Here is a 22101-nt window from a genome sequence, read left to right on the forward strand (position 1 = left end):
AGACTATGCAATTCTTAAAAAGTGGTGTTTTTAAAGTAACACCAGAAAAATCAAACATTAGATTTAAAAGGCTCATATACAAGAAGCAAATGTCTTTTATCATATCTAAATGAATGAATGAGAACTTAGGTGGGAAATAAAAAACTCACCTGACATTATTCTATCTGAGGCACCAAGTCTAGTAAACACTCTATCAATTGGTGTGAGCCTGCACACTTCAGCGGGGACGTAACAACCCATCTGGGCCATTACAGCTAATAAGCCAGCCTGTGGAGGAGGGAGGAAAAGGTCTTTTATGACTGTTAGCAACAGTTTTACAGACAATAAACTTTTGTCTTTCTTATGAACCTTTATGTAAGAGCTAGGCACTCTAAAAAAACTTTCACAATCCTGTGTAGGTTGGTTCTATTCTGAAATCCATTTGCTAAAATGGAGAAAGTTGAGGCTGAGAGAGACAAGAGGCATAGGGCCTCACTGGCCTTCAAAACATCAGAGCCTGCTTACTAACCCACTACCCTAGTGATTCTCAACGTTGGCCAGAATAGAATCACCTAGGAGCTCTTTAAAACTACTAGAGATGCCTAGAATCAATTCCAAACAAGAGAATCCATTTCAGGATGGAATCTCTGTACCTTTTTTTTTTTTTTTTTTACATTGTCACAGGTGATTCTGATTTAAAGAAAAAAATTTGGAAATCACTATACACACTATACTGCCTCTCTCCAGCAAACTAGGTGAACAGAAGTATACTATAATGCAGGAGAGCAGCAGGGACCAGCCAATTACTACTTCTATTTCTTACAACCTTTTAAAAATACAAAAAAACTTTACAAGTTCTGTGGCTGGTCAACCGCTGATTATAAAGGGAAGATAAATATAATGCCATAAGAATTTTCTTAAAAAATGAGCTAGGCATGGTGGTGCACATCTATAGTCCCAGCTACTGGGGAGCAGGATGGGTTGAACCTGGGAGGTCGAGGCTGCAGTGAGCTGTGATGGCGTCACTGCACTTCAGTCCAGCCTGGGCAACAGAGCCAGACTCCGTCTCAAAAAAAAAAAAAAAAAAAATTCCAGTTATGCCCTGAGCCAATGTTGAGCTTTTCTGCCCAGGAAGGGCTAAGTTCTAGTACTGGCAGGGGTGCAACCCAAGGGGTGGCCAGGGTTCTCACCACCCTTGGCCATGGGGCAGTCTGGTCTAGACAGCAGAGGGATGTTTTCAGGGCTGAAGTTTTCCCCCCACCTAGTCCTGAACACATTGGGTGCTGGAGCACCTGTGTTCCCATGAGGCCAGCATGGGCCACGCATGACTTCAAAAGGTCCTCGAGGCTTGACTAAGTGTGCCAGTTTCATTCTGAACATGCTGCTCTAAAACACATCCCTGCTGAGCCACAGGAGGATCAGATATTGTGAGCTTCTGGCCTGTTGATGCTCAAGAGCTGGGGCATGCAGGGAAAACTCCAGAACTTCTAACTCTTGCTAACCTTACATCTGGGATTCTTAATGCCCTCAGCTGAAGAACTCGATGAATTTCAGCTTTGAAGAGGTTCTTCTAACACTTGGCCAATTTCAGCCAGGCTTTGCTAAAGTTCTCTGAAATTGGGGGACTGAAAGTCAGTTACTTGGATCACAAGTTACCTGTGAAATCTGCAAGCACCTGCTGTCAGGGCTCATTAAACCCCGAAGTATGACACCTTGGCATACAGACTACTCTGACCCAGAGGAGACTGGAAGGCCTCAGAAGCCAGGTCTTTGTCCTTCCCTCCTGGTTCCTGCCCCCTTTTCTCCCCCAAATTGAGTCCCAGAAGCCAGAATTCTTTTTCCCCAAAGCAGGTCTTAGAAACTAGAATTCCTTTCTCTCAAAGCCAGCCATAAAACCTAGCAAGGTCACTCTTTCCTTTCTCCCTGGAAGATCCTCCTTCCCGAGGGGGTCCTGCCCCATACCCAGGGGAAGGGGAATTGTACAGAGCGGCTTTGCTGGGTTTCCCCACTCCATCCATCACCGTTAGGCCAGATCCTTTGTGTCCAGTCACATTTCTGCATGGCTGTTCATTCGTCAAACCTAAATACAAAAATAAAGGTTTTCATGGCCAGGACAAAAAAAATAATAACGACATTAACAGGAGTTTGGAAGAAGCTGATTCCAACTCTCATGGATGACTAGGGGTATAAGACTTTGGTGGAGGAACTAATTCCAGACGTGGTAGAAATTGCAAGAGAAGTAGAATTAGAAAATGGAACTTGAAGATGTGACTGAATTGCTGCAACCTCATGATAAAACTTGGACAGATGAGGAGTTGCTTCTTACGGATGAGCAGAGTGGTTTTTCTTGAGGTGGAGTCTGTTCCTGTTGAAGATGCTGTGAACATGGTTGAAATGACAACAAAGGATTTAGAATATTGCATAAGCCTGTAAGAAAGTAGTAGCAGGGTTGGCAAGGATTGACAATTTTGAAAGAAATTCTGTGAGCAAAATGCTATAACAACATTGCATGTAGGAATGCTACAGAGAAATCTTCCGTGAAAGGAAGTCAGTCTATGTGGCAGATTTGTCTTATTTTAAGAGATTGCCAATTGGTCAGGTGCAGTAGATCATGCCTGTAGTCCCAACACTTTGGGAGACTGAGGCAGGTGGATCACTTGAACCCAGGTGTTTGAGAACAGCCTGAGCAACATGGCAAAACCCATCTCTACAAAAAATACAAAAATTAACTGGGCATGGTGGCATGCACCTGTAGTCCTAGCTACTCGGGAGGCTGAGGCAGGAGGATTGCTTGAGCCCAAGAGTTCGAGGCTGCAGTGAGCTATGATCATGCCACTGCAACTCCAGCCTAGGTGACAGAGCAAGACCCCATCTGTTTTTGTTTTTGTTTTTAACTCTCTGAAGACTCAGATTATTATTAGCATTTTTAGGAATAAAGTATTTTTAAGTTAGGGTATGTGCTTTTTTTTAATGTAATGCTATTGCGTACTTAATAGACTACAGTATAATGTAAACACACTAGGAAACCAAAAAATTCGTGCGACTCTCTTTATTGCAATACTCGCTTTATTATGGTGGTCTGGAACGGAACCTGCAATTATCTCCAAGGTATGCCTGTAATTCATTCCTTCATTTTACATCTGAGGGGAATATATAAGTCACTTAATATAACCCCATTTAGTTTACATGTTAGGAAACTCTACAATAATAATCTGTAGTAAAGTATGTTCTGTGGGAAATACAGGATTAAGCAAAATTAAACCACTTTCTTCTTAGGGCATCTTGAAGGACTCCATTGCATAGTTAATGCTTACTATATGACTTACATGGATTTCTCCACTGTTTATCTCACGTAACATGAGGATATGGGAGTAGAAGCTATTGAAATGATACTATTTTCTATTCTATTCACAGGACTGGAAGCAACCCCAAAATTAGACGCAACAAAATCTGGGGAGGACAGAATGGTGGAATTCTAGTTTATAATTCTGGTATGTTTTATCTGTCATCTTTTTCTCTGTGTTAATAGACTTTAGAAATACACCTTCTAGGCCGGGCACGGTGGCTCACGCCTGTAATCCCAGCACTTTGGGAGGCCAAGACGGGTGGATCACCTGAGGTCAGGAGTTTAAGACCAGCTTGGCCAACATGGTGAAACCCTGTCTCTACTAAATATTACAAAAATTAGCTGTGTATGGTGGCACATGCCTGTATTCCCAGCTACTCGGGAGGCTGAGGCAGGAGAATCGCTTGAACCCCGGAAGGCGGAGGTTGCAGTGAGCCGAAATCGCGCCACTGCACTCAGCCTGGCAACAGAGTGAGACTCCCTCTCAAAAAAAAAAAAAAAAAAAGAAATATACCTTCTAGATAACCTATATTTTTGCATTTATAGGTCTAGGCTGTATAGAAGACAATGAAATATTTGACAATGCAATGGCTGGAGTCTGGATTAAGACAGATAGTAATCCTACACTAAGAAGAAATAAAATCCATGATGGAAGAGATGGTGGCATCTGTATATTTAATGGGGGTCGAGGTATTGTTGTTAATTTTGCATTAGTGAAAAATCCAGTTTTCCATTATTCTTCCATATCTCTAATGATCAATGACATTGCTAACTAAGTTATAAATGAGTGAATCTCAAGTCTTTTTCATTATCAAGTTGAGCTGGTTTAGATTAGTGCCTAGTGTTAAGAGACAAATGTTTACAATACTTTTCCTTTTGTAGCCACTTTGAGTCTGCAGTTGTCAGTAAGCCTTTTTAAAGATAGAATTTGTTTACATTCTCTGGACCTTTTATTCAGAATAGTAATATGATTATAATAAACTTCAAAGTCAAGTTATAGAAATAGGTGTGAGAAATTAATTGATCTGTAAATGTTTGAAAATGTCTTTAGTAAACGGGTATTACTTTTGTAACTGCTTTCAACTGTGTTTGTTGGAGAATGGAATTAATGAAGCCAAGATGTGCCTGGTTTGATATTCATAAAGGTCAACTCACTTTGCATTAAGGCAAAAGTTCCATAGTGCCTGCCCCTTACAGATGCATGTATACAGAGATTCTCAGAGCTGCCGTAATGCAAATCTGTCACTGTTCCTGAAATGTCAATAACCCAACATTTGTACCTATCTTACATAGAATAGCTAGTTATTACTCTAACATACCAAGATTTAATGAACAAAATTTAATACTACAACCAAGCAGTGATGATCCATTGACAGACTCTCCAGGAGCTTATAATCTAGTAATTCAGTGAAGTAACATAACTCAGTAGTTTTTACAAAATATAGTGAAGACACACAATACAGAATGGTTTATTTGCAAGGTGTTGAGAAACGGTTCATGCAAGTCAAATCACTTTTGAGCTGTCTTGAAAAATGAGTAGATATTTACTGGTAAATGGGTTTGGGAGAGGTGAACAGACCATTCCAGATGTTATTTCACTTTTATTCTTTAAATACTGATTTAACACCTCTGTACCAACCACTATCATACAGATGCTAGAGATATAATGCTATATGAAACAGCACTACATCCATAAAATGAATAGTGTGATGGAGTGGAAAACGTAAACAAAAGTCTAGAGGAAATTGAACGCAAGGGAAGAGGTACTGAAAGTTGAGGCTAGAGAAGGGGCAAGGCCCAAATCATGAGGTTTTCTATATGCAGTAAGGACTTTGGACTCCATTTTAGCAATAGCACTTGAGGTTGTAGTGAAAATAATCAAGATTAGAGACAGGGACTTGGAATAACTCAGGCAATAAATAATGAGAGCCTAAATTAAAATGATAGCATAAGGGTATGAAAAGTTTGGGGGTGGTGGGACATGTTAATGATATTTAAAAGGACAGAACCAGCTGGGCACAGTGGCTCACACCTGTACTTCCAGCTGCTCCAGAGGCTAAGGTAGGAGTATCACTTGAGTCTGGAGTTGGAGACCAGCCTAGGCAATATAGCAAGACCCTATCTCTATAAAAAGGGTGGAACCAAACAGGACTGGGTCATTGATTTAATATGGGGGTTGAAAGAAAAGTGAAATATGATGGATACTTGGGATTCTGATTTGGGTGACTACCTTTCACTGAAGTAAGTTATATAGGAGATGGTTTCTGGAAAATAGTAAGGTCAGTTTTTAAACATTGAATCCAAGGTTGTCTTCTGTAATATCCAAATTGGTTATGACCTGAATGTGATTAATTATACTAAGGTAAATGAATAGATAAAGAATTAGCAACAGTGGCTGGGTGTAGTGGCTCATGCCTGTAATCCCAGCACTTTGGGGAGGCCCAGGTGGGTGGATCACTTGAGGTCAGGAGTTTGAGACCAGCCTGGCCAATGTGGTGAAATCTAAAAATACAAAAAAAAAAAAAATCGCCAGGGTGGTGGCAGGTGCTTGTAATCCCAGCTACTTGGGAAGCTGAATCAGAATTGCTTGAACCCGGAGGCTGGGGTTGCAGTGAGCCAAGATCGCACCATGGCACTCCAGCCTGGGTGGCAGAGTGAGACTGTCTCAAAAATAAAAAAGCAGCAGTGTGTATGTAATAGTTGCAAGATGTAAGATCATGATCACCCAAAGAGTATGCAGAGGGAAATGAGAGGGACAGAACCCAGAAATATTAATACCCAGAGAGTGAACAGAATGGACCCCAAGAAGTCCCTGAGTCAGATTTTTCCCACTCATCCAGGGGAAATTTAGGTCAGTAATGTGAAATACCAGAGGGGTCACATGTCTACAGAAATAAAACCATGTCTCACATTAAGACAAACAAGTAGGAGGGATATTTTGAAAGGCAAGGTGATGTTAAACTTTATTCTGAAAGTAGTTTGTTAGAGAGAAAGGCAAGATAGGAGTTGCAGTTAACTGACTGGAAACTATGCAGCAGATGAAACTGGAATAAAGGAAACTCATCAGGAAATGATTATAGTAATAAAGGCCAGAAATAAGGGCTTGCTTGCCTGAACTAAAAACAGAGGATACAGAGGTTCTAGAAATATTTCAAAGGAATTAACTTTAATTCAGCAATACTCATTGAGAATCAACGGTGTACCTGGCACTGAAGATGAAGTGGTGAGTAAACTCAGACATGGTCCCTGCTATCATGGAGATGGCAGATTGGTCACAATGCTCTTACCTGTCATTTTAGCAATTTTGTTAGATCCTTAATACCTCTGATAATAAACTGTTTTTGGCTGAAAAAATAGCCCTGTGAATTTTACAATGCAGTTAAATAAGAAACTAAAAGCAAACCTAAATACCCCCAAAAAAGTTAGTAGAGTCCGTTATATGCATTAGCCTTAATCTAAGCAAATATTTTATTATAGGTCTCCTTGAAGAAAATGATATTTTCAGGAATGCTCAAGCAGGTGTTCTCATCAGCACTAATAGTCATCCAATCTTAAGGAAAAACAGAATATTTGATGGATTTGCTGCAGGTTTGTATTTTCTTTTACCTGTGGCTTACATATAGTTCTGCAAAGTGTTTGATGTGGAGTATATTCATTGTTTTGCTTATTAACTAAAATGTGTAAAGTGTGCTGCTGAAGTGGCTGAATGCCTATTTATTCATTCACTTATGAGAGCACCTAATCAGGTTCTGGATTCTTCTACTCTAAGCCAGACTCGAAGAAATATTGCTGTTATTGCATAGTCATGATTATGAAACATTTATTGGGATAGAATAAATGCAGGCTTGTATTACCACTAGGAATACAGATAAATTCAATTCTTCAGATGAATTTACCAATTTAAATCTGCAACAGAAACACAGATGTTAAAAAGGATGCAAATGAAATCCAGGTATCATGTATTTAAACTTTAAGACAGGCTAGTGTGAAAGTTAATTGCGGTTTTGACCATAATCATTGATAAGTGAATGTTACTGTCAGTGGTTGAAATAAATATCTACATTTTATTCAGTAGACATTGAGGGTTAATGTACTTTTATAAAAGAACCAGTTTACATTTGCATGCTAATTTCAGGTTTTTAAGAAGCAATATAAAGTGATGTATCTACTTGTTTGTAAATTTTACTTCAGGTATTGAAATTACAAATCACGCAACTGCAACACTAGAAGGCAATCAGATTTTTAACAACCGGTTTGGAGGCTTATTTTTAGCATCTGGTGTTAATGTGACAATGAAAGGTATGTTGGAGTCTGTTATACCTATAAATACATGCAGTATGCCATGAAAGATAATCAGAGGCCGTTTTATAACTTGATTCCTTATGTCACTCCCCAAGTTAGCAACAATTTAAGAGATTTTGAAAGAAACAGAGCTTTGGTTCTAAATGGTTCAAGTATGTTATGCAAGGAAAATTCTATTCTTAGCTGATTTCTTACAATTCATTGGTTAGCTTCATTTAAAGCTCTTAAAAATAGTGGCTCTTCTGTTAGAATAATCCTATAATCTTTAGTTTTTAAAATATTAACAGTCCTCTGGATTTTTACTTTCTTTTTTATTACAGATAACAAAATAATGAACAATCAAGATGCCATAGAAAAGGCTGTTAGTAGAGGCCAATGTTTATATAAAATATCAAGTTATACCAGCTATCCCATGCATGATTTCTACAGGTAACTTAGAAATATATTGTGAGTCCTGAAAAGAGGAAGACTGATTTCCTTTTTAAATTAGCAATGCCTAGCATTTTTGGCTATTTGCCAGTGTTGAGACTATAACTGAAAATTTTATAATCAATCTACTTAAATATCGTGTGTTTAAGACTGTAACTATGGTTAGGCGTGGTGGCTTATGCCCGTAATCCTAGCACTAAACCAGCCTGGGCAACATAGGGAGACCCTGTCTCTACAAAACAAAACAAAGACCATAACTGGAAAAACCTAATACTACAGTAACTGATGTCATGTAACTCATGTTGTGTAACATATTGTTTTCCTAGAAATTTCAGGGTAAAGATGTCAAGTGTTTGATATATCCCAATCACCATGACAGTTTTGACTCTTCACTCGTCCAAATTGATTCAGTCCAGAAAGATTTGAGAGGCTTTTAAAGTGGAAAGAACTGCCTTTATACAACTTACAAATCATTCCTCTTCCCTCAGAAGACAAAGACGACAGGAAAATCACTTATTCCATTAAAGTTCCTTTTCAGAATTAATCTGGGCTGGAGCCACAAAGAATTTTGTTTTGGTCCTCTTAAAGCCAAGGGTCATAGGGTAATATATAAACAGAATGGAATGTTGTTTTGCATTAATGACATGTTTGAGAAAAGTAATTTAAGCTTTTGCTTTTTAGATGTCATACTTGTAACACCACAGATCGAAATGCCATATGTGTGAACTGCATTAAGAAGTGCCATCAGGGACACGATGTAGAGTTTATTAGACATGATAGGTATGTAGCACACTTGCTTGCTATATTACCCAATTACTTTCCCCCTCACTTTTCTAACTGAGTTTTTATTTTGCCTTAGGTTTTTCTGTGACTGTGGTGCTGGAACACTGTCTAATCCTTGTACATTAGCTGGTGAGCCTACACATGATACAGATACACTATATGACTCTGCTCCACCTATAGAATCTAATACATTGCAGCACAACTGAATTCCTTCCCTAAAGAAAAAGTCCTGCCATTGTAACATCATAACTTAAAACATTTTTTTGGAAGAAGATTTAACATATTTGCCCATGCTACAGGAAGAGACTGTATTAAAAATGGATACACAAGGTCAGTTGACACTATGAAGCTCAAGCTACCAAAAAGAAAGTGGCAATATATTGACTCAGGATCTCAAAGCTGGGTGTTTTAGCATTACTGTGTAAAGACTTGAAGGGACAGAAGTGAAGAAAATAAGCTGCAATTTTGTACAGATACCAACTTCTGAAAAGCTGGTGTTTTTACAACTAGCATTGAATGCAGTCCAATTTGCAGTAGTAATCTTCAATAGACAAGCAGCTTTGTTGCTGCCTTTATGGACATGGGTACCAATTGCTTTTGTAATATGGTAAAAATGTGAGCTAGCACTTCTGCGTTCCTTTTGATTTTTTTTTAACATGTATTCAGATTGAGAAATATGATTTTAATGCTTTAATCTCATGTAGTTTGTTTTTAATTTCAAGCAAAATCTTATTGTACTTGAATGTGCCCTGTTTTGTTAGCACACCTAGACTTGCTGTAAACTGTACTCATGTCCCAGTATGTACGTTCTTTCTATGAAAGAGAAAACACTAATCTTAAATTATATCCAGCAATGTTTCTGGTATCCTTTAAGAAAAGTTAAGACTATTATTTTCTTCCCTTCCCTGTGCAGCATTCAAAATCACCCCTAGAAAAAGTGAGTGTTTTAATGAGACTTCCTAGGAAGGGATGCACTGTAAAACAAAAGTATTCTTGTAACTCAGTTTTGTGAAAGGTAAAAAAACTACTATGTTTTAAAGTACACTTTAGAAAGTCTCTTCAAAACAGTCCTGTATTTGAACTCTGTTCATACTTTTTTTTTGAACAGTTTAGACAAAACTGCTGGAAATTAAAACAATTTCCTGCATTAAGCTGAGACAAGTATATATACAGCCCTATACAGTTTCCTAGCTTTCCCTTCCCCATTTATGTGTATTGGTGACAGTGGGTATAAAACAGCCTGAAAGTGTATGCATGTACCATAACATCTAGACTTAATATATTGTGGAGTATTCAATAACCATTATGTAGAAGGTAGATAAGAATTAAAAGGGTTTAATTTCCTAGAAAGAAAATGGAAAAATGGTCATTTTTAAAAAATAAAGTTTATTAGATCATAATGTTGTCTGAATTTACCAAGTTTGTCAGAAGTCAACTCAAAGCTTCCAATGTAGTCTATAATTCCTTAATCAAAGTCAGCAATTTATGGACAGCTTCAGCATCTACAGTTGACCTTTCACTAGCCAGGCAAACTTCCCTTAAAATTAAAAAAAAAAAAAAAAAAATTTTTTTTTGTTTTTCATAGTGCATCCATCCCTCCCGCTTTTACTGTTTTTATGAAACTTAAGGTCAGTTATAATTCCATTATAGTTACCGAAATAATCGTAGAGACTGATTCATCTTCTCAAATTCTCTTGCTTTTCTATGTCCCTTTTGAATAACTTCCTCTGGGAGATTAGCAAGCCTTGCTGCATTAAAGCCATAGCTTTTAGGACAAGCTCCCTTAATGAATTTATAGAGGAAGGTAATAGTCTCCTGGCTGGGGTCTTCACATTCATTTTCTACCATGCATGCCTTAAGAAAGAAAAATATTAGCGATACATGTGCTAGCAACAGAAGGGCCCTCTCAAAAAACCGAATTTGTGGAAAAAAAACTATTTGCACATACCATATGTCCTAAGCGCACAGCAACATTTTGAGAATAATCTTCTACTAGTGAATGGTAGTGAGTTGAAAATAATGTACGACATTTTATAGTCTCAGCAAGTTCTTTAACAACTGCATTTGCTATTGCTGTCCCATCAAATGTTGCAGTACCTCTTCCTGTTAAAGTAAAATATGCATAAGGATGTAACTCAAGGGAATTAAAATAAAAATGCTAGGACAGAAAAATAGCATCTGTTAGTACATCCATGTCTAAAAGCATTCTATAAATAGACCTTGTTTAGCTAAACAAGTCTGCTTAGCAGCCCATGGGGAGTGAGGTTTCTTTTAAAGAAAATACAGTATCGCTCAAGGTCAGAAACTTCCTGAGTTCTCCTATTAAGTGTTCTCATCCCTGTATTATAACAAATGTTTTATTACAACTGAACAATGTAAGGCCTAGTGATTAATGGGTAATCAAAAGCCTTTCACAATATCACCTTTTATCTGCAACTATGGGTCTGTGCCATAATGGTGAGTGCATGCTCTAAAGACAGTCATATTGTTTATAATCTTCTAGAAAAATTCTTTGGACAAATGTTTGTAAGATAGCCTTCAAATGAAAAGTTTAATGTCTTACCTAATTCATCCACAAGCACCAGAGAATGTGCTGTTGCATGCGTAAGTATGCTGGCAGTTTCACTTAATTCAACAAAAAATGTACTTTCACCTAAAAAAAAAAAATCACAAATGCAAATCATATAAATTCATCTTTTAGGTTATACAGCTATCATGAGCTACACATATTGGTATAAAATATTAAATCTCATTAAGAGACTGTACAGTGATTGGCCAGGCACGGTAACTCACGCCTGTAATCCCAGCACTTTAGGAGGCCGAGGCAAGCAGATCACCTGAGGTCAGGAGTTTGAGACCAGCCTAACATGGTGAAACCCCGCTTCTACTAAAAATACAAAAAATTAGCTGGGTGTGATGGCATGTGCTTGTAATCCCAGCACTTTAGGAGGCCGAGGCAAGCAGATCACCTGAGGTCAGGAGTTTGAGACCAGCCTAACGTGGTGAAACCCCGCTTCTACTAAAAATACAAAAAATTAGCTGGGTGTGATGGCATGTGCTTGTAATCCCAGCTACTGGAGAGGCTGAGGCAGGAGAATCACTCGAACCTGGAGGCAGAGGTTGCAGTGAGCCAAGATCATGCCATTGCACTTTCAGCTTGGGCAACAAGAGCGAAACTCCATCTCAAAAAAAAAAAAAAGAGACTATGCAATTCTTAAAAAGTGGTGTTTTTAAAGTAACACCAGAAAAATCAAACATTAGATTTAAAAGGCTCATATACAAGAAGCAAATGTCTTTTATCATATCTAAATGAATGAATGAGAACTTAGGTGGGAAATAAAAAACTCACCTGACATTATTCTATCTGAGGCACCAAGTCTAGTAAACACTCTATCAATTGGTGTGAGCCTGCACACTTCAGCGGGGACGTAACAACCCATCTGGGCCATTACAGCTAATAAGCCAGCCTGTGGAGGAGGGAGGAAAAGGTCTTTTATGACTGTTAGCAACAGTTTTACAGACAATAAACTTTTGTCTTTCTTATGAACCTTTATGTAAGAGCTAGGCACTCTAAAAAAACTTTCACAATCCTGTGTAGGTTGGTTCTATTCTGAAATCCATTTGCTAAAATGGAGAAAGTTGAGGCTGAGAGAGACAAGAGGCATAGGGCCTCACTGGCCTTCAAAACATCAGAGCCTGCTTACTAACCCACTACCCTAGTGATTCTCAACGTTGGCCAGAATAGAATCACCTAGGAGCTCTTTAAAACTACTAGAGATGCCTAGAATCAATTCCAAACAAGAGAATCCATTTCAGGATGGAATCTCTGTACCTTTTTTTTTTTTTTTTTTTACATTGTCACAGGTGATTCTGATTTAAAGAAAAAAATTTGGAAATCACTATACACACTATACTGCCTCTCTCCAGCAAACTAGGTGAACAGAAGTATACTATAATGCAGGAGAGCAGCAGGGACCAGCCAATTACTACTTCTATTTCTTACAACCTTTTAAAAATACAAAAAAACTTTACAAGTTCTGTGGCTGGTCAACCGCTGATTATAAAGGGAAGATAAATATAATGCCATAAGAATTTTCTTAAAAAATGAGCTAGGCATGGTGGTGCACATCTATAGTCCCAGCTACTGGGGAGCAGGATGGGTTGAACCTGGGAGGTCGAGGCTGCAGTGAGCTGTGATGGCGTCACTGCACTTCAGACTTGGCAACAAAAAAAAAAGGGCCAGCATGTCATCCCTAAAGAGCAGTTTCCAACAGTTGCTAGAGGTCATGAACCGTATTTGCTTTCTTACCTAAGTTGGCCATAGGCTGTTCACATGAAGCGTTTCTGCAAATGAGTCTAATTTAAAGATAAACCTGTAACATTTCATCTTTTCATACAGCCTTTGTATTTTTGTTCATTATGACTATACCTACCTTCTGAGGAAATGAATTCAAGTTAAAGAGTCTCAAGACCTGAATGACTGACATCCTTCCCCTTTTTAACATATATTCCCCTTAACATTAAGCAGAGATGTTTCAGGTAAATACTTTTATAACAGGGAGTATTTCCCTTTGCTTTCTATTAAGTCACTGGCTGAATTTTATCTAACTGTGTTTATCATACTGATCACCTAAGTATGTTGTTCCTAACGTCGCAAATGACTTTCCGATAACAAAACCTTAAGAAGCAGTTACCTGTCTCATGAGTGTAGACTTGCCCCCCATATTTGGTCCAGTAACAAGCACACAATAGGCTTTGCCATTTTCCTGCTCCTCTTCCTCACAGCCTATTAGAATGTCATTAGGAATAAAATCATCTCCAAAAAAAGTCTTCGTAATGCAAGGATGGCGTGATCCTTTAAGCTCTAAGAAGGGGGGAGTATCTTCTGGCAACAGAATTACTGGGCGACACATAGGACCATCACCCCCTCGACTGTAGTTAGCCAGGCACAGTAAGACATCTGTTAAAAAAAGAGGGAAACAAGTGAGGCTTCATCTTTGGAGGTTTTATCAGCCTAAGTGTTTTACAGGTCTTCATTATAACATGTTTCATTATAAGAGAGAGAACTTTCAATTACAGTCCAAAGATCTCCCCCCTCAAAATACATCTAACATCTGGACCAGAGAAGTGCCAAGGGAAAGCTAAAAGAGCAGAGGCCAGGCACGGTGGTTCACGCCTGTAATCCCAGCACTTCAGGAGGCCAAGGCAGGCAGACCACGAGGTCAGCAGTTCAAGACCAGCGTGACCAACAGGGTGAAACCTCGGCTCTACTAAAAATACAAAAATTAGCGGTGCCTAATACAGGTGGCACATGCCTGTGATCCCAGCTACTCAGGAGGCTGAGGCAGGAGAATCACTTGAACCTGGGAGGTGGAGGCTGCAGTGAGCCAAGATCGCACCACTGCACTCCAGCCTGGGCAACAGAGAGACTCTGTCTCAAAAAAAAAAAAAAAAAAAAGCACAGAGACATGCTACACTTAAGCCTCTTAGCAGAATGTGCCAAAGTTGGCACACTGATACTAAAACAATCTCTGAACACTGGTTTTTGAACGCCTGTGCTGAGGAAGGATTTTAAATTAACCAGTAACCAAATGCGACGCACTAAAAGGAAGTATATTATTCTGTTCCATTGGATACTTGTGTTCAGATCAAAACAGTGTTGTATTGCTGTGTTACAAATTCAGGTAAACTACGGTTATTTAAAAACAAAAACAGGGCTGGGCACAGTGGCTCATGCCTGTGATCCCAGCTCTCTGGGAGATCAAGGTGGGCAGATCACTTTGAGGTCAGAAGTTCAAGACCAGCCTGGCCAACATGGTAAAAACCCTGTCTCTACCAAAAATACAAAAAGCCAGGTGTGGTGATGACCACCTGTAGTCCCAGCTACTCAGGAGGCTGAAGCAGGAGAATCGCTTGAACCCAGCAGTTCGAGGCTGCTATGAGCTAGTCATCCCATTGTACTCGTCTGAAAAGAAAAAGACCCCGTCTCTAAAAAATTTGAAAAACATATACAACATAAACCTAAACTATAAAACAGCAATGGTTCCAGGTAATGTTGGCCATGACATTTAAAGAACAAAATTATTTATGAAGTTGAGATAGTTGCCAAATTGTAAATTCCTAACTCAGGGCTTTGAAAAATCAATTGCAGGAAAGAATCTTCGACAATTTGGCTAAAGAAAAAAGGAATGATTGACCTTTTAAAATTGTATGCAGATGGACTCACTGAAATACAGGAGTTGTAATAAAATGAAATTTTAAAATGATGGATCAACAGATGGTGTAACAAAGCACCTTGAAACAGTATTCACCAAATAATAAAAAGCTCAAATAAAAATAAAATTTGATCTAAAATAAAGTCTGTCTCATGAAGTATAACACATTTAAAAATCTTTTGGGCCGAGTGCAGTGGCTCATACCTGTAATCCCAGCACTTCGGGAGGCCAGGGCGGGTAGGTCACCTGAGATAAGGAGTTCAAGACCAGCCGGGCCAACATGGCGAAACCCTGTCTCTACTAGAAATACAAAAAATGGCTGGGCGTGGTGGCTCATGCCCATAGTCTTAGCTACTTGGGAGGCTGAGGACAGGAGAATCGCTTGAACCTGGGAGGCGGCAGTTGTAATGAGCCAAGATTGTGCCATTGCACTCCAGCCTGGGCAAGAGCGAGACTCCATCTCAAAAACAACAAATCCTTTGGCCAGGCCCAGTGGCTCATGCCTGTAATCCTAGCACTTTTGGGAGACTGGAGGATCACTTGAGGTCAGGAATTTGAGACCAGCCTGGGCAACATAGGGAAGCTTCATCTCCCTTCCCCCACCAAAAAAATAAAGCGGGGCAGGCAAGTGCTTACCTATAAATCCTAGCTACCTAGGAGGTAGATATGAGAGGTCTGTCCTGGGCAACAGAGCAAGACACTGTCTGAAAACAAAAACCTTTTGTTCAATTTAATTAAAGACTGAAGAAAGGGCCAGGCGCAATGGGTCATGCCTATAACCTCGGCACTTTGGGAAGCCGAGGCAGGAGGATCACTTGAGCCCAGGAGTTCAAGACCAGCCCTGGCAAACAGTGAGACCCCATCTCTCTACAAACATTTAAATATTAGCCATGCATAGTGGTGCATATCTGTAGTCTCAGCTACCTGAGGAGGCTGAGGTGGAAAGATCACTTAAGCCTGGGAGGTCAAGGCTGCAGTAGCCATGGTTGTGTCACCATACTCTAGCCTGGGTGACAGAGCAAGACCACATCTCAAGACTGAAGAAAGGCCAAAGGGCTACTAAGATAAAAGCGAGTTTCAGGTGAGTAACTTAAATTGCTGTGGGCAGCCTAGTCAGGATGCAAATATGTATATGCATGTCAAAATATGTACCATATATACGTTTGTTACTTATGTTTAGGGATTAATACATAGCTGGCATAGAGCACTACGTATCAAAGCCTGAGGAACAAGCTTGTTCAGAGTCTTACCCAACACTGCGATACACTCTACAGCAGACTGCCAGTCCTTGTAATTTTTATCAAAGTTATAGAACAGTCGCCGCATGCAGTCCTTCAATGATACATCTCTCCGTTCTTCAGCATTTATGAGATTAGCCAACTTCTTCTCAATAGTTTTGGTCCAGTATCGTTTACAGCCCTTCTTGGTAGATTTCAATTCGTATTCTTCTGGCAAATTGCGAGTGGTGAAATTCTCAGGAATTTCCAACTGGTAACGGTTCCTACCAATCCCCCAATAGACTATGGTCCTACAGCCAATTCTGTTGCGCTGTTTCTCTAGGTATTCCAGGAGGCTCTGTTCATTTTCTCTTATGTCAGCAAGAGCTTGGTCATAATCAGAGTCAAAGCCTGCTTTGGGAGTAATAAGTCCAGTCTTTCGAGCCTTTTCATGGTCAAAGGCTGTATCCCATCGGTTCAGTTCTGTAGTCAAATCAGGAAAACGGCCTTCAGGATTTTTTGTCTGCAGAGAGATGACCTGCTTAAGGACTTTAGACTTAAAACCATCAATGACTTCTTCCATGATCCCTATAATTTTACACATTACTTTGAATCCTTCCAGAGCAGAAAGAAAATCAATGATCTTTTTTTTGCTGTATGTAGTTTCTTCATACATTATAGCCCTGCTATCTGGATGGTTCTGACTCTTCAAGGGAGACCCAACATTATGAATTTTACTGAGTAGTCTCTCAAGATCTGGAAGCTTCTTTAGAAGCTCTACAACTTCGGAGATTTTGTCAGGCACAACCATGAGGTCTTCTATGGCATCTAGACGATCATTGATAGCATAAGGGCTACAGAGTGGGGCACAAAGCCATTGCTTTAGGAGCCGCTTACCGAAGGGAGTATGGCAAGTATCAACCCTCTCTAGCAGGGTTCCTTCAGTAGAACCATTTGTTCCATTCAGAAAAATCTCCAAGTTGTTTAATGTCACTGCATCTAGCACCATTCGTTGACAGGCTTTGGTGAAGATAGCACCAGATCTTGTAGTGCTGACTATGTCAGAATCCAAGGGAATATATTCTTCAAAATTAGCCATTGATAAAAGCTCCTGATCAATAAGGCATTTTTTGAGGTAGAAGATACAACCACCTAGAGCAGAGAGGGCCAATTCACTTTTCTCTCCTGGTGTCAACCCAATGGAATCAGACTCTGAAGTCATACCTTTAAGCACCTGGGGTAACGTCACCCCAATGTCATCACTTAGCTTTTCCCTAAAATATCCCTCCTCAAGGAGAGTTCTCAAAGTTTTGGATGCATCCCAAAACTGGGAGCCAGGTATCAGACCTTCCTGAAGAGAAGAGGACAATGAACTCTTCAGAATTGTTTTCGTTTCCTTTGAGAGATTTCCTTTTTCAAATAAGACTTGTACTGGGGGATAGTGTGCCACTAGAGTCCTAAATCTCGAACAATGGCGATCATCTGAAAATTGACCTATGAAAAACTTTCCCAGTGAAGTATCAACAAAGCACACACCATATGCACGAGTATGGCCAGAAGAATCTTCCTCTTTTTCTTTGAGGCTAAGAAGATACTTACTGTAGTTCTCAGAGGGATCACCTTCTAGCACACTGTAAGTCTGTGTACCCTTGGTAATGATCCTACAGATCTCCCTCCTCACCACTCTATCATACTTGGATATATGTGCCATCTTTCGGCATCGTGCCTCCATCATTTCCGGAGTCTCAGTCTGTTCCACTCGTGCTACTTTATAGCCCTTCTGTACCAAGGAGTCTGAATAACGGCCAAATGCAATTTCAGGAAAGCCAGAATGGGCCCAGTTGCCTTTCATGAATACCAGCCCCAGTTCACTGACTCCAATCAGAGCATCCATGTGGTACAGTTCATAAAATTTCCCCACCTTGTAACAGATGACAAGATCAAAGTTCTGAGACTTAATCTGCCACCACTTCCTCATCCCAGGAGTACAGGAATTGAGGAAATCCTCAGGCACATAGAGTGTAGATGCATTAAAATCGGGGTGATCAGGCCGCCTCCTGTGCTCATCTCTTCTCTTTTCCTCCTTAAGCCATTCTAAAGTTTCATGATACCAAACAGTAGGGCGACTACTGTCATCACCACCTCCACTAACGTGGGCTTGGGATTCAGAATTTTGAGGGGCAGAGAAAGCACTCAAAGTATTCTTGGTTTCTGATGAAATCCCAGTTGCTCGTTTGGTGGCTGAGGGCATTTCCTTCCTAGAACTTTTCCTTTTAAGAGAGCCATTTCCAGTGACCACTCTCTTCCGCTTTCGAGCAACTTTGACAGGGCTGTTCGGGCCTTCACTCTCACTATCCCCCATTCCACTGCTTATTTCATCACTGCTTCCTTCCTCCTTAGTGTCTGGCTTAAATTCCACATCAGAGCCACCAATGTCACTCTCAGAGTCTGATATGACCCTTCGTTTTTTTATTTGGCGGCTACTTCGCCTAGATCCTTGTGTCTTAGGCTGTACTTCCTCTTCACTCTCAATTTCATTATCTTCTTCACTCTTATCTGTTACATAAGTTGTGCCTACCTGCCAGGCAAGGAAAGAGTATTTAAAAACAAATCAAAATTTGGAAAACCATAATATAGACAGTTAGACTTATGATTATTTTTTGACTTTATAATGGTACCCATGCAGCCACTGTTTTTCATTTTTAGTACAGTATTCGATAAATTACATGACATGGTCAATTCCTTATTATAAAATAGGCTTTGTGTTACATGATCTTCCCCAACTTTAGGCTAACATTTAAGTGTTCTGAGCTTGTCTGAGATAGGTTAGGCTAAGCCTAACAATATTTGGTGGGGTAGGTGTATTAAACACATTTTTAGTTTATGTAACCCCATCATAAATTGTGGAGCCATCTGTACTACTGTAAATTCTCTTAATATGCTGCAACTTCATATACCAAAAAAAGAACCCACCTCCAGAAATTAGAAACTTCTCAATGAACATCAACTTCAGTTTCACCTGATATTAAAACAATTGTCATTTTCCATGCCAATAGTTCTCCTGCAAACATGGTGGAAAAAACTCTCTGGACTTGCTGTAAGTGTGGCAGGCGCCAACCCCACCCCACAAAGTGACATAATACAAGAAGGGTAAGGATTCTCTGCCCACTGAAGGCAGCATTATGAACGAATCAGAGTGGGTATGGGGGTAAGTCAACTCTCTGGCTAAAAGACTAAAACTACAAAAAAGATTGCGCTGAGGCTTGAGTTTGAGTTCAAGCGCAATTCCAAGGGAATGCTATTAAGAGATGCAAGCATTTTGAACTGGGAGGAGGTAAGAAGAGAAGGCAAAATAATCCAGTTCTAAGCCTCATCTTTTGTTTTCCTATGAAGACAATAACATCTTGAGGTTATGTTCAAAAACACCAAGTGACTTTTTCGTCTGGGCTGCCAACATGCCATCCAGACTGAGGAAGACCCGGAAACTTCGGGGCCACGTGAGCCACGGCCACGGCGGCATAGGCAAGCACCGGAAGCACCCCGGAGGCCGCGGTAATGCTGGTGGTCTGCATCACCACCGGATCAACTTCAACAAATACCACCCAGGCTACTTTGGGAAAGTTGGTATGAGGCATTACCACTTAAAGAGAAACCAGAGCTTCTGCCCAACTGTCAACCTTGACAAATTGTGGACTTTGGTCAGTGAGCAGACACGGGTGAATGCTGCTAAAAACAAGACTGGGGCTGTTCCCATCATTGATATAGTGCGATCCGGCTACTACAAAGTTCTGGGAAAGGGAAAGCTCCCAAAGCAGCCTGTCATCGTAAAGGCCAAATTCTTCAGCAGAAGAGCTGAGGAGAAGATTAAGGGTGTTGGGGGGGCCTGTGTCCTGGTGGCTTGAAGCCACGTGGAGGGAGATTCATTAAATGCTGACTACTTTAAAAAAAAAAAAAGAAAAAAAGAAAAAAAACACAAAGTGCTGCACCAGGCAAAGTAGCAGGTGCCTGCAGAGAGAATCACTGAGCCCAAGAGTTCAAGGTCAGCCTGGCAACACAGTGAGACCCCATCTCTAACTACAGGATTAAGTGATTGCTGTCATGGGAGTTCTATTTATGACAAAGCTGTTGGCATGACCATATATCATAAATATCAAGAGGTGATGTCCTCATTAACAGCATAAGAAAGAAGTAAGCAACTTATACTGGTTCTAGTGTTTGCTCTTCCACAATTGGTTGTCTCAACTCAGGCCTAGCACATTCACCTATTATGATCTCCCTCATTTGTTAAACCAGTATTAGGCTAAATGATCTCTGTAGGTGCCATCCAGTTATAAACCTCTGATAACGTTATGATCCTTAGTTTCAACCTTAAAATTAAAATATCCACTTTATCAACTTGCTTATTCCCTATTTCATCTATTGAAAAAGGAACAAAACTTGAAACTGAGCTTAATTATAGAGATGAATGTCTTTTAGGATGTAGCTCATTAATTTGATAGATCAGAGAATAATGATCTTTCTGGCTTCCCTGGGCCACACTGGAGATCAGAAAATAATGATCTTTCGGCTTCCCTGGGCCACACATAAAATACACTAACGCTAACGATAGCTGATGAGCTAAACAACAACAAAAAAATCACAAAATGTTTTAAGAAAGTTTATGAATTTGTGTTGGGCCAATTTAAACGCCGTCCTGGGTCACGGACTGGACAAGCTTGTTCTAAATTAATTATTTTTGTCACTTCCGTAACTTTTTTTTTTTTTTGGTGACAGAGTCTTCTTGCTCTGTTACCCTGGCTGGAATGCACTGGTGCGATCTTGGCTCACTACAACCTCTGCCTCCCAAGTTCGAGCAATTCTCATGCCTCAGTCTCCTAAGTAATTGGGACTACAGGTGTGTGCCACCACGCCCAGCTAATTTTTGTATTTTTTACAGAAACAGAGTTTCACTGTGTTGGCCAGGCTGGTCTTGAACTCCTGTCCTCAAGACATCCACCTGCCTCAGCTTCCTAAAGTGCTGGGATTACAGGCATTAACCACCACACCTGGCCCCTAACAAGTTTTAATTCACTTTATCCATGACCATTAAGGTTTGAGCCAGGTTGTATTTCAAGGTTTATTTAACATCTATTCTTACCAATACAACAAAAAAAGTTTTAGAATTAAAAGCATAAAGCTGGGGCTGGGCGCTGGGGCTCATGCCTGTAATCCCAGCACTTTGGGAAGCCAAGGCAGCATATCCCTTGAACTCGGGAGTTTGAGACCAGCCTGGGCAACATAGCAAGACCCCATCTCAATTTTTTTTATAAAAAGCATAAAACTGGATAATTAATTTCTAGGGCCTGACTATACCCTTATACACGTATTACTCCATCTTTACTGTCCCAAACTCTCTATTTCTTACCAAAATGGTACTACTTCTTGCTTACCCTGCCAGTAGGTTTGAAAACTAAGTAAAAAGGATGCTAGCTATTGAGATTCTAAGTAACCTAACTTATCCTACAGTCCAGGAAAGTACAGAAGTATGCATGTATGTATAATAAAATAATACAGCTGGGCGCAGTGGCTCATGCCTGTAATCCCAGCACTTTGGAAGGCCGAGGCGGGCAGATCACAAGGTCAGGAATTCGAGACCAGCCTGGCCAATATGGTGAAACCCCGTTTCTACTAAAAATACAAAAATTAGCCAGGCGTGGTCATGTGTGCCTGTAATCCCAGCCACTTGGGAGGCTGAGGCAGGAAAATCGCTGAAGCCAGGGAGATGGAAGTTGCAGTGAGCCTAAATCATGCCACTGCACTTCAGCCTGGGTGGCAAAGTGAGACTCCATCT

At 40.1% G+C, this 22101-nt stretch overlaps 3 protein-coding genes across 4 annotated transcripts in view; 2 read left to right on the forward strand and 1 right to left on the reverse strand.

Annotated features, from left to right (window-relative positions):
* The window catches only part of FBXO11 (F-box protein 11), a 33495-nt gene extending 23256 nt beyond the window's left edge, over positions 1-10239 (forward strand). The window contains exons 13-19 of the mRNA XM_011936014.1: positions 3394-3470; positions 3872-4015; positions 6803-6913; positions 7517-7624; positions 7948-8056; positions 8738-8836; positions 8916-10239. Of these exons, the coding sequence (XP_011791404.1) occupies positions 3394-3470; positions 3872-4015; positions 6803-6913; positions 7517-7624; positions 7948-8056; positions 8738-8836; positions 8916-9045 (778 nt within the window). The 3' untranslated portion in view covers positions 9046-10239. The remainder of the gene's footprint in view (positions 1-3393; positions 3471-3871; positions 4016-6802; positions 6914-7516; positions 7625-7947; positions 8057-8737; positions 8837-8915) is intronic.
* Positions 10206-22101, reverse strand: part of MSH6 (mutS homolog 6) — a 25879-nt gene continuing 13983 nt past the window's right edge. For both annotated transcript variants that reach the window (XM_011935856.1, XM_011935855.1), the window contains 7 exons: positions 16305-18849; positions 13534-13799; positions 12189-12306; positions 11403-11492; positions 10788-10942; positions 10494-10693; positions 10206-10376 (listed from right to left, as the gene is read on the reverse strand). In XM_011935856.1, the coding sequence (XP_011791246.1) occupies positions 10295-10376; positions 10494-10693; positions 10788-10942; positions 11403-11492; positions 12189-12306; positions 13534-13799; positions 16305-18633 (3240 nt within the window). In that variant the 5' untranslated portion in view covers positions 18634-18849 and the 3' untranslated portion in view covers positions 10206-10294. The remainder of the gene's footprint in view (positions 10377-10493; positions 10694-10787; positions 10943-11402; positions 11493-12188; positions 12307-13533; positions 13800-16304; positions 18850-22101) is intronic.
* Positions 19710-20242, forward strand: LOC105507395 (60S ribosomal protein L27a-like). The gene has a single exon (XM_011935854.1). The coding sequence runs from the start codon at positions 19727-19729 to the stop codon at positions 20171-20173; it is 447 nt and encodes a 148-aa protein (XP_011791244.1). The 5' UTR covers positions 19710-19726; the 3' UTR covers positions 20174-20242.

This window comes from Colobus angolensis, unplaced genomic scaffold (genome assembly GCF_000951035.1).
Source record: "Colobus angolensis palliatus isolate OR3802 unplaced genomic scaffold, Cang.pa_1.0 Scaffold15, whole genome shotgun sequence".
Lineage (NCBI taxonomy): Eukaryota > Metazoa > Chordata > Mammalia > Primates > Cercopithecidae > Colobus > Colobus angolensis.

Bases quoted from the DNA above. Each gene is read 5' to 3' on its own strand.
- LOC105507395 (XM_011935854.1), top strand. From the start codon at position 19,727: ATGCCATCCAGACTGAGGAAGACCCGGAAACTTCGGGGCCACGTGAGC.